At 46.6% G+C, this 21,767-nt stretch overlaps 1 protein-coding gene across 39 annotated transcripts in view; it reads left to right on the top strand.

Annotated features, from left to right (window-relative positions):
* The window catches only part of MKNK1 (MAPK interacting serine/threonine kinase 1), a 42,815-nt gene that overhangs the window by 10,905 nt on the left and 10,143 nt on the right, over positions 1-21,767 (top strand). For 12 of the 39 annotated variants that reach the window (XM_082687376.1, XM_082687366.1, XM_082687357.1 and 9 more), the window contains 6 exons: positions 5,324-5,378; positions 8,632-8,733; positions 10,840-10,937; positions 13,868-13,947; positions 15,504-15,577; positions 18,713-18,817. In XM_082687376.1, the coding sequence (XP_082543502.1) occupies positions 8,634-8,733; positions 10,840-10,937; positions 13,868-13,947; positions 15,504-15,577; positions 18,713-18,817 (457 nt within the window). In that variant the 5' untranslated portion in view covers positions 5,324-5,378; positions 8,632-8,633. Of the gene's footprint in view, positions 1-5,323; positions 5,379-6,361; positions 6,469-8,631; positions 8,734-10,839; positions 10,938-13,867; positions 13,948-15,503; positions 15,578-18,712; positions 18,941-21,767 lie in introns of all 39 variants that reach the window. The other 27 variants (XM_082687371.1, XM_082687363.1, XM_082687380.1 and 24 more) reach the window with 7 other exon arrangements.

The following is a 21,767-nucleotide window of genomic DNA, read 5'->3' as shown; positions in this document are numbered from 1 at the left end:
ATGTCTGACTCTTCCACCATCTCCAGTCCCTCAGCAAGACTAGTGCCAGTTCCACCAGTTCCACCTCTAAGATTTCATGCCATCACCTCTTTCTCTTCCTTCTCATCCCTACCTTAGTTACAGGCCTTCCTTGCCTTCTTGCCGGCCGCAGCAGCCTCTCCTTGCCCTCCCAGTCCCCGGCCAGCCTCCAGATGCTTCTGCACATCGCAGCCAGTTTCACGGCCCAGTCCCACCCCACTCCTTAGAGCAGTGATTCACAAGTGGGCTTTGCGGACCTTGGGGTTCCTTTTCAGGGTATCTACCAAGTCAAAACTATTTTTGTAAAAGCACTAAAATGTTACTTGTTGTTGTAGAGCAACAGTGCGTAGAACTGTTGGAACTTTAGCATGAATCCAGGCAGTGGCCGGAACGAACTGTCCTTGCAGTCATGGTATTCCTCTTTGCTACATCTCAGGGTTTTTTTGTTTTTGTTTTTGTTTTTAAAGATTTTATTTATTTGTCAGAGAGAGTGAGCGAGAGCGAGTACAGGCAGACAGAGTGGAAGGCAGAGTCAGATGGAGAAGCAGGCTCCCTGCGGAGCAAGGAGCCCGATGTGGGACTCGATCCCAGGACGCTGGGATCATGATCTGAGCCGAAGGCAGCTGCTAAACCAACTGAGCCACCCAGGCATCCCACAGGGTTTTGTTTTTGTTTTTGTTTTTAAAGAATGTCCTGGGCGCCTGGGTGGCTTAGTCCTTAAGGGTCTGCCTTCGGCTCAGGTCATGATTCCAGGGTCCTGGGATCAAGCCCCAAATCGGGCTCTCTGCTCAGCGGGAAGCCTGCTTCTCTCTCTCCCACTCCCCCTACTTCTGTTCCCTCTCTAGCTGTGTCTCTCTCTATCAAATAAATAAATAAAATCTTAAAAAAAAATAAATTTTAAAAATTAAAAAAGAATATGCTGATGAAGCAGTAAAATTGCTAATTTTAATGAATGTTAACCCTCAAGTACATATCTTTTTAATATTCTGTGTGACAAAGTGAAAAGGCTAATAGAGCACTTGTGTGCATGCCAAAGTACGGTGGTTGTCTCAGCAAAAAGCATTTGTGGGATTGTTTGAATGACGAGCTGAATTAGCCACCCTTCATTTTTACTTGGAGGAATGACTGAGGCCTGGTGAGGATGCGGAGCAGATGGGGACCAGACGTTGGAGGGCCTTGTGGTCACATTAATAAGCTTGGATGATCTGACTCCAGCCTGCCTTTTTCCACTTTTTATTCTGTCCTCCTGCTCACACAAATACAGTCCTTCCCTCTCGCTTACTCTTTCTAAAGCACACCTTCCTTTACCTGCTCCATCCTTCCTCTGATCATTCCTTCTGCCAGGAGATGCAGGTGACAGCTTTGAAGGCTGCTGTGAGTCCAGAATCAGAATGGAGGAAGAAGATGGGCCTAACTCTAGACCTTTTCCCTCTGGAAATCTTGGTGTACCAGCCTTGTTTGAGGCCTGTTGTGACTCACCGCCCTGCCGGCACCCTAGTGGGCCTCAGACTGCCCACTCTCCCCAAAGTTGAGTGAGATGCTGCAGTCTGCCTAATGCTGACCAGCCTCACTACACACAGGGCTCTTGGGAAAAACCTGTGAAATAGCCTAGCCCCTCGGAATCACTCACAGACTGGCCTTTGAGTGAGCTGATTGCACAGGTGGCTCCTTTCATCCATCATGCCTTAAATATGAGTATCTTCTGTTTGAGTATACTTTTTCCTTGACCTTGGCCCCTATGTAGTAATGATACCATCAGAAATGACATCAACCGGGACGCCTGGGTGGCTCAGTTGGTTGGACGACTGCCTTCGGCTCAGGTCATGATCCCGGAGTCCTGGGATCGAGTCCCGCATCGCGCTCCTAGCTGCATGGGGAGTCTGCTTCTCCCTCTGACCTTCTCCTTGCTCATGCTCTCTCTCACTGTCTCTCTCTCTCTCTCTCTCTCAAATAAATAAATAAAATCTTTAAAAAAAAAAAAAAGAAAAGAAAAGAAATGACATCAACCAACTAATACAACTAATACATCAGATAGAAGAAGAATGTAGCCTTGTGCTTGATACCAGAACTGCCACGAAATCATGCGGTTGGACTAGTTTGTAGCTCATCCTCCATAATATACCAAAACGCAAAATACAGTTATCTCCAAGTAAGATAAAGAAACTTCTGATTAATCAGATTTCAGATTAATATAATAATGGTAATGTGGTGATAATGCCTTTGTATTTGTGTCAGCTAGAGCACACGCAGAAAGTGCCCACACGAAAATGATGTTCTTCAGCCCGGTGAGAGGATCAATATCTCATTCACAGTGCCTCAGTAGGGAAGCTCTGTGCTAAGGGTTCTAAATAAAAGCATTCTTGTTGGTTCCTGGCTAACTCTGACTGGGCTACCCCTCCTGCCTTCCAGCATGAATAGCTCAATAGAATATTAATAATATTAGATATATGAAATAATATTAAATATACTACTAGTAACATAATAGTTAAAGGCTTGAATTTTTTTTTTAATTTTTTTTTTTGAGATTTTATTTATTTGTCAGGGATAGAGGGAGAGAGAGCGAGCGAGCACAGGCAGACAGAGATGCAGGCAGAGGCAGAGGGAGAAGCAGGCTCCCTGCCGAGCAAGGAGCCTGATGTGGGACTCAATCCCAGGACACTGGGATCATGACCTGAGCCGAAGGCAGCGCTTAACCAACTGAGCCACCCAGGCGTCCCTAAAGGCTTGAATTTTAAGCCAGTTTGTCTCAATTTAAATCTGAGCTCTGCTACTTACTAGCTGTGTGACCCCAGGGCAAATTAATTACTTAATCTCTCTGTACCTCAATTTCCTCATCTGTAAGATGTAGATAATAATTATTCTTATCTCCTAGAGTTGTGAAGATGAAACGAGTTAGGACATGTAAAATGTGTTTGTGAAATGCTTAGGACCTTTTGCCTGGCATCTGGTGAGCATGGCGTAGGTGTGCGTACTGTAGCTGTAGCACCATGCACAGCACCTGTTAGTACTACTCCTTCAGAGAAGTCGGTGTCCGGGCTCTGTCTTCCTAGGCCCCTCCTCATTGCCGCCTCCTTGACCTCCCATTTCTCAGTCTTGGCTCTTCCATAAGAGTGTCCGCCCTCTTTCTTTCCTTTTGTCAGCTCTCCACCATTTGAGGGCCTCTACCAGCTGGCAACTGAGGAGGCAACACCACACAGATAGTTGTACTCAGCTTATTGTCACCACTGTTCCTTTCTCTGGAAAGCCTTTGTGACTGAGGGAAATAAATCTTACAGGTTGGGAAGAGGAGGGAACCATAGACTGAAAAGAACTCTCGAGTACTCAGGAGAGGAGCATGAACTACATTTGCTGAGCTGAGTTAGCCAGCAAAGTCCATGTTCTTAAGGGGAAAGCCATCATCTTGGGTATCACATTCCAGATGCCGGAGCTGCTCGGTTCTCTGTAGGCTCCACCAAAACATAGAGAACAGATCTGCTGCTTTTGGGGGCAGTGTGGTTCCTAAGCCTTTGGAGAAGTGACAGTTCTTTCAGAGGTGGGCCTGGGGGTCACCTGTGGGGAGAACAGTGGATGAAGGGTACTTACCTGTTGGAAATAGCTGTTGCTGTTGCGGGTCCACCAGGTGAGAATCCTTGGCCCCCACCTCAACAGCTCTAGGAGTTCTCCCCAATTCACACTGACCAGCCATGCCTGCTCTCTTTGGCCTTAGCACATGCTCTTTCTCTGTCCTTTTCCCCAGGCCCCACCCTGGTCAGTTCCCACTCATCCTTCAGATGGCAGCTTAGCTGTCCCTTCCTCTGGTTACTAAACTGAATTTGATGCCTGTTCTCTGCTCCACAGCACCTGGTACTTGCCTATCACATGGCCCTTGTCCCACTCTAGTGAAACTGTTTTATATGTCAGTGGATTTAAATTCCTAAGGGCAGAGAGACTATGTCTTCTCTCGTAGTCTTACCATCTAGCACTGGACAATCCATAGATGCCCAATAAATACAGTATTTGTGGAATGAGTAAGTCATCCGCACTTTCACACCATGTCTTCTTTGACCCTCGTGGTGCAAGCAGCCCAGGCCTCACTCTGACCTCTCTCGGTATATGAAGAAACTGATACTTAGGGAAGCTAAGCAAGCTGCCCGAGCGCACTCAGTGGTGGGAGCCAGGATTTAAACTGGTCTCTTGCAGGCTCATTACATCATTTTATTTTTTACAAAGTTTTTCCTTTTAAAAAAAATAGCATTTAAAAAAATAAAAATTAAAAGAGTGCTTGTTGTTTTCCAGGCGCCAATATTCCTGAAACGTTTTTTCCTCACTTACTGTCGAATTTCAGTGTGGAGAAATCTAAATATGATTTTAAATACTCTGTATATAATCAGATTCTGAATTCCAGTGTGTGTTGGAGAAAGAGTATTGTGTATTTTATTGAAAATAAAACTTGGCTAAAATATATAATAGCATTAAAAGTAACACATTTCATTGTATAAAATTTGGAAAATGCTGAAAAATGTAAAGCAAAAAATAAAAATCACCCCCTCACACAGAGAAAACTACTATAGGTTAGAAATGTCCTGGACATGAAAGGCAGCACTGAGATTGAAGCCCAGTTAAACCACTAACTAGATGTTTGGTGTTTGGTAGATTGTTTAACCTCTGAGCCTCAGTTTCCTTGCCTTAAATATAGCAAAATATTTACCTTGTGGGATTATTGTAAGAATTAGAATTATTATAAGAATTAGAATTACTGTCATGTACATAAAATATGTAGCATGGTGCCTGGCATATACTAGGCTCTCTTTCAAATTTTGTAGTATTAACATTTTTGTGTATTTCTGTCTTGTATGTCTACATACCTATGCATACTCATAATTTTTAAGATGCATTCATTATTTTAGAGAGGGAGAGCCAGCAGTAGGGCGGGAGGGGCAGAGGGAGAAGGAGAGAAAGAGAATCCCTGGCAAACTCCCTGCTGAGTGTGGAGCCCAATGCAGAGCTTGATCTTAGGACCCTGAAGTCATGACCTAAGCTGAAATCAAGAGTTGGACACTTAACCACTTGAACAGGCGCCCATACACATATGTTTTTCCTGCACATTTATATCAAGTCTATCATTGGGTCCTCACAGGGTTGCTGGAAAGGGCAGATACTAGTTTAAAACCTGTTCTGTAGATGAGGAGGCTGTGACTCTAAGAGGCAGAGTAACTTGGCATAGCCTTGGTGCTATGTCTAGTAATATCTGAGCTGGGACTTTCTTTTTGGTCTCCTGATGCCAAGCTCATGTCCTTTCCCTGTCAACACTGTGCTTCCTCTCCAGCTCCACCTCCACCAGTACACGGATGGTAGACCACCGAGCCCTGACCAAGGGGAAGGTAAGGGCTGGAGGCCGTAGAAGTACTGGGAGCTTCCACACCAGCTGGGGTCTGTCTGAAAACTTAAAAGAAGTGCTCGTTCCTGCCTCTGAAATCACAAACACATTGCCCAATCCTGCAGCAGAGACCACGCTTCTGGCTAGAAGGACAAGAACCTTCCAGGCCACAGGGCTCTTTCTGAGGAAGAGTTTGTCAGAGAGCTCATAGAATGGACTAGCCTCACTCTGCACAGTCTGTAGGGCAGAGGTGGACCTGCATTTCTTTCAGAGTGTGCACTTGTTACCGAAAGGGCCTGGGTGTCAGGCACAACACCTAACACTAAGTATGCACATCATTTCCTAACATTTCATTTCGGGGCCCATCTTCTGATGGGTGATGTGGATCTGACACTGTGCCATGGCTTACAGGAGATGCAGAGATGAACAGGCAACAGGCTGGCCTTTACAAACACTACGGGGAGAGAGCTCAAGGCCAGATCCCATCAGTGCTCCAGTAGAACTTCTGGCAGGGTATTCAGGAGCAGAGGAGGAGCACTGTTAGTTCTGTGCAGTAAAGCCATCTGTTTGCCTAGTACCTGATTTCCAGAGTGTACGAACTGAACTCATTCAGGTGGGTGGAGACTTTGAGGGTGTGGGGAGCAGAGACTTTTGAGCTGGGTTGTAGTGGCTGAGAGGATGTCTCTGGCCAAGGGAAAGAGGTGAGCCAAGGACCAGCATGATTATGGAGACTTATGCCCCAAGGAAACTTCCATCCAATGTTTGCATGCTTAATAAATTAAGGTCCTCCAGACCCTGCCAGTGGACTGTCTGCAATAGAATAGAGATTATAGACAGGCTCCAGGTGGGGAACCTATCAACCTGTTGGTAAGATTATGACACCTCTCCCTCTCCCCTTCCCCCCATGTAAACAGGGAAGTTAAGCATGGTTGTTTTTTGTTTTTTCTTTTTTCACTTCACTGCCTTCCTACATTTTTTTCTTCCTAGTTTCAAAAACAACTCTCCTTCAACAAGTTCTGTTTCCAAGGAAGGTCTTAACCATTTGTCCCTTCTGGCGTACCCTCTTCCATTGAAATCCATGCAGAATAGACCAGGTACTCTATCTTTTTGTGTGTGAAGCCATAAAATCTAATATTGAGTATGCGGCGGTGCTCAGAGGTGTGATTCTTCCACAAGAGGCTCCCTCAGCCCTGCTGTGGTAAAAACCAAGTATAAATTGCCGCTAACAGGGTTTTCTAGCTCGAGTCGTAAGTATGTCTGAGCATCCCCTGTGAATTATAATGCTGCCAGCTCTCTTGCTGCTCCTCCGCATTGCCTGCCTTTTGGCTGTTTTGCTTGTCTTCAGGTTCTCCGTCTGAGAGCAGGCAGAGGAAGGAGAGGGAGAAGGGAATCCAAAATCAGTCCGCTCTGCACTCGCCTCGCAGTGCTGATAAGAAAATGGATTGGCCCTGGACTGCACACAGGGCAGGGCAAGAGGGACAGTGGGCCCTCCTCCTCAGCCTGCTGTCCCAGTGGCCAGTACCCCTCCCTGGGCTCCTGAAGAGCCCCCTGAGTTTCATTTCTATAGAATTTCTCACTGTGTTGGGCAGCTTTTTCCCTTTAACTTAGCTTGGTGAGGATAGATATCGGGTGCCAATATTTAAGTTGGATTCTTTGAATTCATAGTGTGTTGCCACCCCCAGATAGATCTTATGATTGAAGCATTGGCCAAGTAATATTTTGAGATCCTCTGTGGATTCCTTTTATCCACGTGTTTATCCATTCTGTAACGTATAATTGAAAAATCTGCTGTCATCAGATCCAAAAATGGGAGGAAGAATGCACCTAAACTGAGCCATCAGACACTTGGCTGTCTAACCAGGCTTTCTGGATTATAGTGGAAAGTACCACCGTTCTGTGTGCTCTCTCCTAATAACTGTTGTGTACTTGCTCCTGAGAACAATGTAGAGACATGCATCAGCCCTAATCAATCTTCCCTAGCAGACTTGCCATTTTTCTGACCGCATTCAGCCGGGGTCCTCTGAGAAGAAAGTGGGCCTTTCCCTTCAATGGGCAAAGAGCCAACTTCCATTTCAAAATCTCTTAGAAAAAAAAAAAAAAATCCAACAAGTCAGAGCCTGTGTTTATTGAAGGTTGGTGTAAAAGTCTCTCACACTGAATGCCCCACCAGCACCCGAGTGCCTCTATTTTAGAAGGATGTAAAGGTTTAATCACCCTGGTGGGGATTTAGACCCAGAGACTTCAGAGAAATCTTATTATTTCTAACTGCAGGCAAAGAGTATTAAGGCTCCGCTCTGGATCAGGGGCATGACATGTTCTATAAGTAATTTATCTTTAGCAGGAGAAGGCCCTTACTAGAGTGTCTTAGAAACAGTGCCCTGATTGGGTCCTGGTTCCCTGTTCCTCTTTTCTCTTTCCCCCTCTCAGTCTCCTGCTTATTCTTTCCATCCCTACCCTTTCCTGCCTGGTGTGCCCAGTGTCAAAATATCTGCCTCACAAATCCGCCATTTAACGTAGGGAGCATCCCTTTAACCTGCTGGCCAGTGAGAGATAATGATGTTTTTGCAGTAAATGACCTCATCCAGCAGCCCAGTGGAGACCTGTCAGCTCTAGACTTCTCAGGCTTCTGAATAGACCCTAACTGCATCCTCTCAAATAAGGAGCTAAGGGGAAGGGGAGAAGATGCTCAGAGTTGCATAGGAACTCAGGTGTGTTCCCAGACATGAAGTAATTTTAGGGCCATCCTCAAAGCCGTCCCCTGCCCTATTGTACCCCCGGGGCAACTCCACTGAAGGCATGTAAATCCCTGTGCACATCCTCTCGAATGTCACTGAGCATATGATTTCATTTGCTTGGGCCCCTCCCAAGCTCACGCCCTTGCTTAGCTCCCTGGGCCCTGCATTTCTGGCGCTGAGACAGGAGGATGTCACAGGTGGGAATCAGCTTGTGGATTCATTGTTTTTGTTGGGAACTACAGTTTGACTGGTGGCAGATCTAAATCCATGTGCTAATGAGCTTGGTTAAAGCAGGCTCTGCTATCCTCTTTTAATCTAGCCTGTCTGTCTGAGTTCCTTTCCACAGTTAATGATCTCCAATAATGGTTTTGCCTTTAGTTTTGCCCCCTGGGTCAAACAAATCAATAGTCCTCACAGATATTTAAAAACCATCAGTGTAAAGCTCCTGGGTCCCCCTGCTTCTGGGTGAACTTATGCCTTGATCAGTATAGTGATATTTCCCTTACATCTCTTTTCTCCCAGAGATGGGCAGCAGTGAACCCCTTCCCATTGCAGAGGGTGACAAGAGGAAAAAGAAGAAGCGGAAGGCCCGGGCCACTGACTCCTTACCAGGGAAGTTTGAAGGTTGGTCCCACGACTCCTCAGATCTGGGCCTGTGGCTCCCCGAGCATGGGAGGAACATCCAGGTAGCCCACAGGTCTAGCTCTGAGCGCGTGTATCTAAGAGTCAGCTTGTGCTGATCTGTGTGAGGGGGGGTGAAAGGTGGGATGACAGAGCTCTTAGATGGTGCGGTCCGAATGGTTTCAGCACCTGTTCAGGGGTTAGAAAGACCGATCCATCAGACTTATATATGGAGTGAGATTGCTTGGTGCATTTCGGCCCTTATCTGATGTGCTCTTTGCCCTGACTGTTCCTGGAGGGGCTGCTGAGAGGTAGAACAACTGTGTAAAATGATGAGAGAACACCAAGGCCACAGCTCCAAGTGAAAGTTAAGTCTTCTAGAAACAGGATTTGACTTCGAGAAATCACAGCTACTTGTGCTATATGAGTTTGACTCCACTTCAAGAGTGCATGCTGTGTTCAGGGGATATGATGTTGGATCATTAAAGATTTTGAACACTGTGGGAGGCACTGGCTCAGCGCTGGTCCTGTCATCGCTGGGCATGCGATGACATGAAGTGACTCATCATACACTTCTCCAAGGGACTGAAAGCGTCAGTAGCTACTCCAGGAGTGATGTGCCTCCTTCAGCTATGGTGTTTCTTTCACTGTGAGACCTAAAAGAGTGTCCCCTCATGGTCCCTCTTTGCAACATCGCGGATAGACTAGTGAATCAGTTGTTTTGTACAGTGGTTCTAGCAACAAGCCCTTTATGAATCAGAGATATTGGGCTTCCAACCACCAACCTATCCTGAGGTGCACAAAAGGCTAATACCAAAGTGTCCATTGCCAGAGACGCATGTCATTTAAAACACTTAGAAACAATAGTGTGCACACTTATAAACAGCTGCAGGACCCAAGAAGGTAATTAGAGTAGGGTTTGTCTCTTTGTTTGTCTTTAACTTAAACAGTAGATATATGTGTAAAGGGGGGGGATGGAGGGATGGACAAAAGTCTCGAGATCTTCAGAGGAGTTTCCAAATCAACAGGTCTTGCTCTTTCTGTGAACATGAGAGTATTTCCTGTTATTTGAGGGTAGCTTGTGCAATTATGGGCCTTCACGCTAGGAGTGATAAAATCTAATTTCGTGGTTTAAAAGTGTTTTGCTCACCCTGTGGGTTTAAATGCTGGGCTGCCTCAAGAGGGAAGAACTGAAGAGTGGAGGTCAGGGGAGGAAGAGGTCAGCTTGACAGAGACCATGATGGAGCTGTGGCTTCCTTTGAAAGGGGCTCGAAGAGTCTGTGCCATTTGTGAGCTTGGACAGGTCACCTAAATGTTGTTTCACCCCAGCCTATTACTCTGTGAGAACCACCCTGAGTCAGCACCCTAAAAACCTCAAGGCATCCGTTTGCATCCTACTTCTATCTCCTATTTCCTGTGACTGACTTCTGGAAACTTCTCAGAAACCTCCAGTCACTTCTGTGTGTGGTACACAGTGAAACAGTGCTTCGTTCCCCTTTGTATCACCAGTGCCGAGCACAGCTGGGTACAGAGCAGGTGCTCCACAAATGAGTCATGATGTCCATTGAAATCACACTCCTTCTGTGATGATCCCTTGGTTTCCCTACACAGATTTAACCTTTCCTTCCCTCTGCTGTTTTTTTTTTTTTTTTTTCTTTTTGTCCTGTGTCTTATCCTTTTATGATAGTACTTACTACTGCCTGGTTTATTCTGGGGTCACTAGTTTGCATGTCTGTCTTCCCTACCTGACTGTGACCGTCAAAGGGCAGGAACTATATTTTATTCTTCATTCTGTCCCTATTATGAATTTAATATGTTGTGTGGCACATAGTAGGTGCTCAGGACACGTGGGCCAAATTGAAACTCTTCCACTGACCTCATCTCTAAAATGAGGAACAGGATGCCTTTGATGTGGTCTAGTTGTTGAGAAACTGAGTCCTGCGATGGCGGGAAGAGTTAATGGTCTTCCTTGTCACTGAGCGCTGCAGAGTCACTGTGTGTGCCTTCGCTGTTGCACCAGGGAGGCTGAGTGACAGAAGCTCTTCTTTCCATCTGAGCTTTCAAAGACATGACTTACCTTGTTATTCCTGTCACCCATTTCACCTCTAGATATGTACAAGCTGACCTCTGAATTGCTTGGAGAAGGAGCTTATGCCAAAGTTCAAGGTGCTGTGAGCCTGCAGAATGGCAAAGAGTATGCGGTCAAAGTGAGTGTTTCCTCTGGATGCCAGACTTAACTTCTCACACAGTCGCTCCTAGCTGGCCTAAGCCAGATACGCTTCATAGTATGCAATATGGCAACTCAGTAAAAATGAGGACTCTGAAGCTGGACTCACTGGATTCAACTCTTTGTTTCTCTTTTTACTTGCTGTGTAACATTGGGCAAGTTACTTAACACTTCTGTCCTTCAGTTTCCTTCTCTGTAAAATGGGTGTAATCATAGAAGATTTAGAGCATTGACATGGGGATAAAATATATGTAAAGTGCTTAGAACCATACCTGGCTGATAGTAAGCTGCTGTGTCTTATTCTGAAAAATGGAGTAAACGTCAAGGAGTAGACAACCAGATTTGGAATGAGAAGGCATACCCACATCTCTGTTTTACCAGACTACTACCTGACTTTGGGCAAGTTGCTGAATCTCCTTAAGCCTTAGTTCCCACATCTCTAAAATGAGGATAACAATACCTAGCTTTCCAATTTCAGGAGAGTGGTTATAAAGATAAAAATAAAAATGAACTGGTAGAAGTAGAAACACTACCAGTTACACAATGCTGTAAAGTGATGTACAGTATCATAATGAGGGCTGAGCATTCAGCTATGGAGCAGAGAGGTGGCTCCTTGTGGCATACCTCGCAGTGGCTCACTCTCCCCATCTGTGCTTCTGTTTGCCAGCTCCACACGGAGGAAGAGGTGGATCTGGAGCACTGGTTCTCAAAGTGTGGTTCCTGCACCAGCAGCATCAGCATTGCCTGGGAACTTGTCATATGTATGAATTATCTGGCCCTATTCCAGACCTCCTGAGTCAGAAACCAGAGATGGGCCCAGCAATATGATTTTAGCCAGATCTCCAAGTGATTCTGACGCTTGCTGAAGCTATAGAAGCCCTGATGTGGGGCCACTTTACATTCAGCATGGATCAGAATCATCTAGAGAGCTAATAGCACAGAGACCCAGTTTTCTTGATAGAGGGTAGGGCCTGGGTCTTTGTATTTTTACCTCGTTCACCAGTGATTCTTATACCCACCCACGTTTGGGAATCACTGATCTAGAAACAAGGTCTCATTAAATCTAAGGAAGCAAGTTGAATGTATTTCATATCATCTACCTGAGCCCTCAGGTCTAAGCGCTGCCTCATACAGGCAAACCCAGCCAAAGTGGCTCCTGAAAGAAGTGTTTCTTTTTTTAACCAACTGGCCATAGTCCCAGCTATGGACTAATAAAGGAGAATACTTCTGCTAAGTCACATTCCCTTTTTTGCTGGAGTTTTGCTTCATATGGTAACAAAAAGTACTACCTCAATTCCTTTTTGGAAACTTGAGTATAAATTACAAGTAATTTTTTAAAAATATGCTTAAGTGTAGTAATGAGCTACAAATATAAGTTGATTTTCAAAGGTTTGGGACATTTATACATCTGTCCAGACCTATTTCTTCAGGTATGGATCATAAGAGGAAAACCTGGCCCTCTGTGCCCCTGGGCATTTTTGGTGCAAACACCAAACCGTGGGTTGGTAATTCTTTGATTTGAGCAGTTCAGCCCACATCTCATATCTCTCCTGTCCTTTGGAAGCTCCCTAAAAACGGGCTACTTCACCCAACATGCCCTCACAATATTTGATTTTATTAGGGCTTCCCTGTAGGCATCCAAATGATGAATCCTACAGTCTCAGTGTTGAAATGGAACTTCAGGATGGTCCTGAATTTCTTCCAGATCTCCTCAAATAATTGTCCATGTTCTGCTCCCCGACCTCTGATAGCAGGAGCCCATTACTTATGCAGAGAAAATAATGTCGTTGCTGAAGAGCTTGCCTTCTAGAAGGTTCTTCCTGACTTTGATCTGAAATGCTAGGTAAATGAACAAGTTAGAGATCTTCTGTGCCCCAGCTCTACACTTCTCTGACTGCTTAGAATGTGGGCCCACCGTGGTTTACTGCCAGACATGGAATTGTATAGAAAATTACACCTGGTCATGGGCATTTATGCTGCAACACATGGGAGTGGTTTGAATATTCTACACAGCAGTCTGGGAACGAAGGAGAACAGTGTTATCATCTGTGCCGCCCACTCCGTACGCGGGGCCATAAGGCAGAGCCAGCTCTGCAGAACGCTTGCCCCCAGACTCTACTTGCAATGGTCTGGCGCCATTGATGGGTCCGTGGAGATGTACAGAGTTAGGCAGTCCTTGCTTAAACCACCGGCTCATCCGTTGGCTCACCCATGCCTTCAGTTCCTGCTTGCCAAGCATCTCCAGGTATATAGATGGGAGACGATGTCTCTAGGTTGTCTGAAAGAAGCTGGATAGAACATAGATAGTGGTAGGATAGCAAGGGCTTTGAAGGCAGCTCTGGACTTGAATGCCAACCCTGTTACCACTTATCTAGCTGTGGGCAAAATGTTTGACCTCTTGCTGTCTTTTGGGATTATGTTGTAAGAACCGAGACTATGTACCTGAGTTACTTAGTACATTGCCTGCCGAAGGGCGCGTTCTCCGCAGAGCTGCAGAGGTGGGGTCTGAGCCGGGTCCTGGAGCTCTAGTTCCTCTGCCGCCTCCTCCAGCCCTGGAAGATCCTTCAGTGGAGGTTGTAAATCTCACCCTTACGACAGGAAGAGATGCCCTTGAGGTGGGAGCCAGGTAGAGGTAGTTCCGTGTCTTCTTGCTGGCTGCCTTGGTGTCCCCATAGACTTCCACAGCATTTGCTTAGCCAGAGTCAAAATAGGCCTCAGCCAAGCTGGTCAGCCTCGGGTCCGTCTCCTGTGCCACTGGCTGAGTCACAGTGCCTGTGTCACCAAGGTCTATGTTACATTTGTGCTTGAAACCAGACGTGGGCTGAATTGGGCCTTGCATTTGCCCAGAGGGCTCCTGCCGAGAGGTGTTTCAAGGTCAGGTGGGTATAACAGATTTTATTTTTTCCACAGATCATCGAAAAACAAGCAGGGCACAGCCGGAGTCGGGTATTTCGAGAGGTGGAGACGCTCTATCAGTGTCAAGGAAACAAGTGAGTGCAGTCTTGGGTTACTTGCTGCTTCTCTTGGGGGGATGCTTAGCTGCAGAAAAGGTCATTTCTCACCACCTCCGACCCCAGCATTTAGCTCACGTGCCTTGGCCACAACCATAGGGGATTCCTTCTGTCTTTCCATGTTTAAGAGAGTGAGGAGAGGAGATGCAGCTGCAGCCTTTGCTTCTGTTCAGGCTGAAGTATTGTGAATAACAACCCAGGCAAACTGGAAGAGTGAGCCATCTGAATGAGGGGCTGGGAAAAGATGGGGTTCCCTCCTTCAAGTGCCCTTGGGAACAAGGCTGACTGAGCATTACCCAGTACACACTGTTCAGGCCCAGTTTTCATGACTAGATGAGGGCAGTGTGAGCTAGCACGGATACTTGCTGTGTCCCTCACCCAGCATGTTAGTGGATGTGCAGCAGCCACTCAGGCTTCGGAAGCCCGCTGCAGTACTCTGCGGGCCCACTAGGCCGAGGTGGCCTCCCGCCCCGCCTCAGCCGCCTCACCACCAGCTCCAAATGAGTGGTTCTCCCGTGGTGGCTTTAAATCAGGGTCACCTCTAAGACTCTGCTTCCCCGTCTGCCTCCCTGCACAGCAGGGTCAGCGGGGAGCCAGCGGCCAGGTATTGATGGCTTTGTCATTAAGCTTGGAGGATGGGGGCTGCTGTTGATTTAACTCCAGGCGCTGCCTCCACAATCTTCTTTCAAATCAGGCCATTTTAGTCATCTTATGTGGACGCCTTCACACTAGTAAAAGCCTGGTGTCTCCCAAAGTGGTCAGCATTTTTTTATGAGGGACAGATTTTTATTTTCAGCCCTGCAGCTTCTGAGTTGAGCATTAGAGCCTCTACTTGGTTTATTTCGTTCTTTAAAAGAAAAAAAAAACCCAACACCTCCAATATCCAGGCCAGTGGCTTCCCTCCTGAGTTACAAGACGACCTTGTTGGCAGAGCACTGTAATGCTCAGGCAGACAGAGAGTGCTCACCGGGGAAGGCCACAAGTGCTACAGCGGCCGGGAACGCGGCCGTTTCATTAAGCAGCGCTTAGCAGTTAGGGTCTAGCGGTGCCCACGTTAGGCCCCAAGTCTATTTGACAGATGTTTCCATTTTCTCCAGGCAATGTAAATACTGCCCCGTGATTTATGGGCAAGAGGGAGGGCAAGTAATTATTTGCTGCTTGCCTCCAGGACACACACCTACTATTCAGTGTTATTAGCCGCAATTGCTTCCAGTCGGCTGCAGATTTTATTCAGTTTAATGTGACCGGGACTTTTTTATAACTCTACCTAGTGGGTTTTAGGGTTGGGGTTTGACAGCACAGACTTGGTGAAAACACCAGAGACTGAACATTATGGAAAGATAAGGTGACCTGAGTCTTGCTAACACCATTGGCTACTTCTCAGACATGGGTCTTTAATAAGCATTCTGATTTCAGGTTGATTTCTGCCCTGCTACAGGGCATTGTATATTTTTTTCATTGTATATTTGTAAGTGGGCTTTAATATATAATACCATTTCCCTTTTTTTCCCTTTCCTCCTATTTTTCTATTTAAGGAACATTTTGGAGCTGATTGAGTTCTTTGAAGACGACACAAGGTTTTACTTGGTCTTTGAGAAACTGCAAGGAGGTACTTACTGTTGAGTATGTGTTTGGACTTCTGATTAAGACTCAGGGTGGTGATCATCCATCATGAATCCCAGAGACTTCTAAAATGAGTCAAGCTAATAAAAAGGATGAAGGACTTAAAACTGCCCTTGATTTGGGAGAAGGGAGGCCGGAGGGAAGGATGATAATTAGCATTTTGCAGAACCTAGAATGTCACCTGTGTGGGCATTCTATAAATGCCTTCTCCTTGTAGTAGGACTCATATAGATACATTTAGTCATCAATTTATCAATCCATTGTTTTGACCTGTTCACTATTTAAATTAATTATGGGGTAGAAACTCTTGCACACATTATGAGGTCCAGAAAGGCTCACCAGCGCAAAGGAGGGTCCCGTGGCTTAGGACACAGACCCAGGATAGAGAGGAGGTCTGAAGATTTGTGTCCTTCGGATGGAAAGATGCCACTCTTGACTATCACCACTACTGCTGTCAGGCACATACGTGATCACTGGAATGTGTACTGAAGTTGTTTTCCTGACGCAGAGAAGAGGCTAAACAGCCCTTGCCCTCACCGTCACTCACCCAGGCCAAGGATAGATTTGCAGGGTGCAGGTTAGAGAGGATATCCGGAGCTGAGTGGAGGGCCACATAGAAGGATTTGGTGGTTAAGGGAGCATGCTTTAGAAACCAGCAAAGCTGGGTTTAAGTGTAGCTCCATCACTTTCTAGTTGTGTTACCTTGGGCAAGTCATATAACATTTCTAAACAGCGTTCTCATCTATAAAATAGGGATCATGACAGCACCTACCTTTTTCGATAGCTCTGAAGATTCAGTGAGATCATTTAGATGACATGCTTAGCACAGTGCCCCGTGGGCACTAAGGGTTCAATAAGTGTCAGCTATTAATATTATTAAAACTATTGGGTAGGGGCGCCTGGGTGGCTCAGTGGGTTAAAGCCTCTGCCTTCGGCTCAGGTCATGATCTCAGGGTCCTGGGATCGAGCCCCGCATCGGGCTCTCTGCTTGGCGGGGAGCCTGCTTCCTTATCTCTCTCTGCCTGCCTCTCTGCCTGCTTGTGATCTCTCTCTGTCAAATAAATAAATAAAATTTAAAACTATTGGGTATGGGGCGCCTGGGTGGCTCAGTGGATTAAGCCTCTGCCTTCAGCTCAGGTCATGGTCTCAGGGTCCTGGGATCGAGCCCCACATTGGGCTCCCTGCTCAGCGGGGAGCCTGCTTCCCCCCTCTCTGCCTACTTGTGATCTCTCTCTGTCAAATAATAAAATCTTTAAAAACAAAAACAAAAACTATTGGGTATGCCGAAGGCTATCTTAGAAGTAGGTAGCATATTACTGTCTATCTGCCCTTTTAATAAATTTGGAAGCAAGAGACTCACTACAGTAAAGCAAATGTGAGACCTAGCCAGGAGCCTGTTATCTGGGAATATCCCTAGCATGCTGGGATCCTTTCATTTTTAATCTGGCAAGTGAAAGATCTGTCATCCCTTCACCGTGCCAAAAACTAGCAATAAGTAAATTTGTGCCATTTTTTAAAAAGATTTATTTATTTGAGAGAGAGAGCGGGGAAGGGTCAGAGGGAGAAAGAGAAACTCAAGTAGACTCCCAGCTGAAAACAGAGCTCCATCTCATAACCCCGAGATCATGACCTGAGCCGAAATCAGGAGTCGGACATTGAACCGACTGAGCGCAGGCTCCCCGTGCCATTTTTAAGATGTAGAAATGACGGCCCCTGGGTGGCTCAGTGGGTTAAGCCTCTGCCTTCGGCTCAGGTCATAATTCAGGGTCCTGGGATTGAGCCCCGCATCAGGCTCTCTGCTCAGCAGGGAGCCTGCTTCCTCCTTTCTCTCTCTCTCTCTCTCTCTGTCTGCCTCTCTGCCTACTTGTGATCTCTCTGTGTATGTCAAATAAATAAATAAAATCTTTAAAAAAAAAAAAAGATGCAGAAATGACCTCTTCAGCCCAGAAATACGGACTTCCAGTTGTGAGCACAGAGCGCATGGAGCCAGGCCATGTGGTCATGCCTGTGCCATAAGGTCATGCCCCTGCCCTGCCACCAGCAAGACATTACATTTAAAATGCTGGGGGTTGTCTGTAAACGTATTGCTTAGAGTGCAGCCCTGCTGAGGCCAGAGCCACTGCAGTAGGTGAGGAGACTGTGGTTGGCTTAGTGCAGCCCGTGCCTCCAGCAGCCAGACCACATGTCCAGCTGAGGGGTAGTCTGTACAGGTTCTAAGGCCAGACTCACTGGGCTTAAGTCCTGATGCCTCCACTTTCTGCTGTGTCATCTTGAGCAAGTTGCTGATCCATTCTTGACTTCAGGTTCCCCATCTATAGAACAGGGATAACTATTTTGTACAGTTGTGGTGAGGCTAAGATAACCTATTTGAAGATTATTATATAGTATCTGGCACATAGTCACTACTCCATAAATGTTAGCCATTGCCAACAAAATAATACTATAATTAATAAGAAATAGGAAAGTCAGAGGGAAAGCACTTTCCCCCCTTTTCCTAGACTTTCCTAGACCTTTACATATCTGTTAAAGGCATGGCACCTCTGTTTGAAGGCTTGTGCTCTTGTTTGGATCTGAGATCAGAACCAAAAGAGGAAGTGTTCCTGTGGTAAGGCCCCTGCCCAAACCTTATGTGGATTCACTTTAATTCTTTCTTATTTCAAAAGCCAAATCTGCCCCAATGGCACTAATATTTTTGGTCGTGCATTTAGTTGTTTTTTCTCCCTTCTCCTTTTCTCATTGTGAGCAGGTACAGAAGATGGCAGTCCAGTTCTGTTCAGTCCAGGTTTTTTTTAATATTTTATTTACTTATTTAATGTTGAGAGAACACAAGCAAGGGGAGTGGCAGGCAGAGAAGGAAGGGAGAAGCCCAATGTGGTACTTGATCCCGGGATCCTCAGATCATGACCTGAGCTGAAGGCAGACACTTAACCAACTGAACCACCCAGGTGCCCCATGTTCATTCCAGTTTTGTGCTGGCATCTCATTTGTGCCAGGTACTATACTTGGTGCTGAATAAATAAGGCTCCATCCCCACCCCAAACTTGAGCAGACTTGACCTCTGAGAAGTTATGCTTCCTAAGACCTGAAAAGACCATACCTGTGTGTCTCCTCTGCTCCCCAGGCTCCATCCTGGCCCATATCCAGAAGCAGAAGCACTTCAATGAGCGAGAAGCCAGCCGAGTGGTGCGGGATGTGGCCGCTGCCCTTGACTTCCTGCACACCAAAGGTGAACCAAGCCTTTGTCTTGGTGATTGGGTTGGAACGGCCAGCCTCGGGACTGATGGAGAGGGGCAGGCCAGGCAGAGAGCCAGGCCAGGAGCTGGTGTACTTGGCAGCCCCACCCATGAGGGTGAGCAAGCAAGCCAGGATGGCTCTGGGCTTCCCATGTGGATGGTGGGCAGATGTGGCAGTCTTAAGAAGGGCAGGGACAGGGGAGAAAGAGCAGGGGGGAAAAAGAGTACATTTCATGATGAATAAGATGAGTGAGTGTGTGAGTATGGATGATCTCCTTTTCCTGTCCTAGGAGGATGCAAGCCTCATCATAATACTATTCTGGTGTAAATATTTGGGTGTTACTTTTTCTAGGTTTTTGGTGTTTTGTGTTTTGTGTTTTTTTTTTAACTCAGGACCCCTGATCAAGACCTGAGCTGAGGTCAAGAGTCGGACACTTAACCAACTGAGCCACCATGGCGCCCCCTTTCTAGTCTTTTAAAATATGTCACCTGTATCTTTCTCTTTCAAAATCAGCATGATAGTATATATCTAATTTTGTATCTTGTTCACGATAAATGGAAAAATGCATTTTTCTACTAATGTGGTTAAGTTTGAGGTGTCTGTTGAACATCATGATGGTAGATTGCAGGCTGCTGTTGTCCGATTTACACTCAGTTTACAAGTCCCTTATCTAGGACTGATTGTTTAAGAATTTTTATAATGAATTAAATCTTTTTTTTTTAATTTATTTATCAGAGGGGGGGGGAGAGCAAGCACAGGCAGACAGAGTGGCAGGCAGAGGCAGAGGGAGAAGCAGGCTCCCTGCTGAGCAAGGAGCCCGATATGGGACTCCATCCCAGGACGCTGGGAACATGACCTGAGCCGAAGGCAGCCGCTTAACCAACTGAGTCACCCAGGCGTCCCTAGTGAATTAAATCTTTTTACAAATTGTTTTTGTCTTTCCAAAAATATATCTGATGGTTACCTTTTTATTTTTACTTATTTTTTTTAAGATTTTATTTATTTATTTGACAGAGATCACAAGTAGGCAGAGAGAGAGAGGGCAAAGCAGGCTCCTTGCTGAGCAGAGAGCCCGATGTGGGGCTCGATCCCAGGACCCTGGGATCACAACCTGAGCCGAAGGCAGAGGCTTTAACCCACTGAGCCACCCAGGTGCCCCTGATGGTTACCTTTTTAAAACGTGCCTTACAGCAGTGCCATGGAAAAATGAATTCTGGTGTTACCTTTTCATCAGCTGTGTGCCCTCTCGGTAGTAACGTCTACCCACAGAGTTAGGGTGAAAAGAGAGAGAATTATGTCATCAGCGGTAGTACGTGCTGCTCTGGTTCATGTGCAGCACTGTCCTCACTCGCTTGTGGAGCCGTGTAGGCCTGTGGATGAATCGTGTGTGTATAACACAGATGGGGCACAGGGCCCGGCACATAAAAGCTCTGCAGGAGTGTTCCTTCCTTCCTCCACCCTGATCCCCCCACCAAACAGGAAGCATTTTCATTCCTAGTATTAATATTCTTAAAATAAAGCCTTCTGTCTGGTGAGGGGCGGGGGTGGATTGAATAGTTGCTGACTTAGCTCTGCTCTCTTCCGCATTGTGGATATTGGCCGGCCACATAGGTTGTGAGCACTCCAGACCACTTGCAGGCATGGTGGACACACATCTTGCCTTGGGCCCACAGCGTAGTGCACGCTGGGAGAGGAGGGCACGTGTGTGGGGAGCTCAGTCTCACTGGTCCTACATTGTTTCCTCCTACTGCTGAAGGGACACCTGCACGCTGACAGTGGCCGTGCTGGGCGCCTGACTTGCACATGGGACGAAAGTTCCTAAAAGGGGTGTCTGTACTTTCCCCAGCATGATGAATAGCACTAGTTCTGTTTCTGAAAGCCAGGATGCATGTAGGTAACACCTGCTTGACAAAGATTTACAACTGTTCCCCGAGCTGCCTCTGCAGATTGCAAAACTGGGTCACACTTTTTGCAAGACCCATACCTTAGAGGGGGGCAGAGGCAGTTTTATTATTTATTTATTTATTTTGTAGAAGGCGGACTAAAGGGAACAGAGCTGGTGTGTGTGTTTGGAGTTCTGAAGTACTTGCCAGCATCTAGCCAACCAGGTGCCTCTGTGACTTGAAGTTGGGATGAAAAACAATTTCTAGCTGAACTTCGCTGTTTTCGAAATAACTTCACACTGGGAAGATGGATTGGGCAGGAATGGGTCAGCCTGGAAACAAGTTCCACACTTTTAAATACTGGACACGCTGCAGCTTAACCTCTGGGAAATGAAGCAGAGCAGCTCGATGGCCGGCGTGCTCGCAGAGGCAGGCCCATTATCCCGGCATGGCGCTCAGTTCTCAGGCTGGGCCATCGGCACCTATTTGGAGAGCAAGGCTCCATGTGTGGCTCATGATCCTTCTGTGGGAGCACTTGCTGTAATGGAAAATATCTTTCACTTTTAGTGCAGCAGGCTGCAGCCCGACTCAATTTGTACAGCCTAGACTGAGTTGCTCTGGGTTCTTACTCAATTAGGTGACTGATGAAGTTACTTAGCCTGCTGGAGCTCAGGTTTTCCCTCCCTGGCGAAGTGCCTCCTGGCGGGGAATCGGAGAGAGGCCTGAGAAGTTGGTCATTGAGGGAGTTTTAGGAAAGCAGGTTCTGCTTTTCCCTGTGACTCCATGAAAATTTTGCTACTTTGTAGGACTTCTGAGCACTAGCTGTTTGGTTCTTGCTCAACCTTCCGGCCCCTCTGTCTCTGCACCTGTGCATTCTGCAGGAGGCAAGAGGGATGGAGTGCCAGTGTCCACCACACTTTATGAGTTGGTTCTCTGTCCGTGTCTTTGGTCAGAAGGTGGTTCCCCACCCCCCAGGGGCCTTCTTGGCCAGGTTACCAGCTTTTAACCCCTCATGGAGTAGGCTGCCCTCTGCGGGGTCCTTTAGGAGGTCTGGTCAGA

This window comes from Mustela nivalis, assembly GCF_964662115.1.
Source record: "Mustela nivalis genome assembly, chromosome: 10".
Lineage (NCBI taxonomy): Eukaryota > Metazoa > Chordata > Mammalia > Carnivora > Mustelidae > Mustela > Mustela nivalis.
The sequence above is the reverse complement of the archived record's forward strand: the minus strand, read 5'-3'. Positions and strand labels throughout refer to the sequence as shown.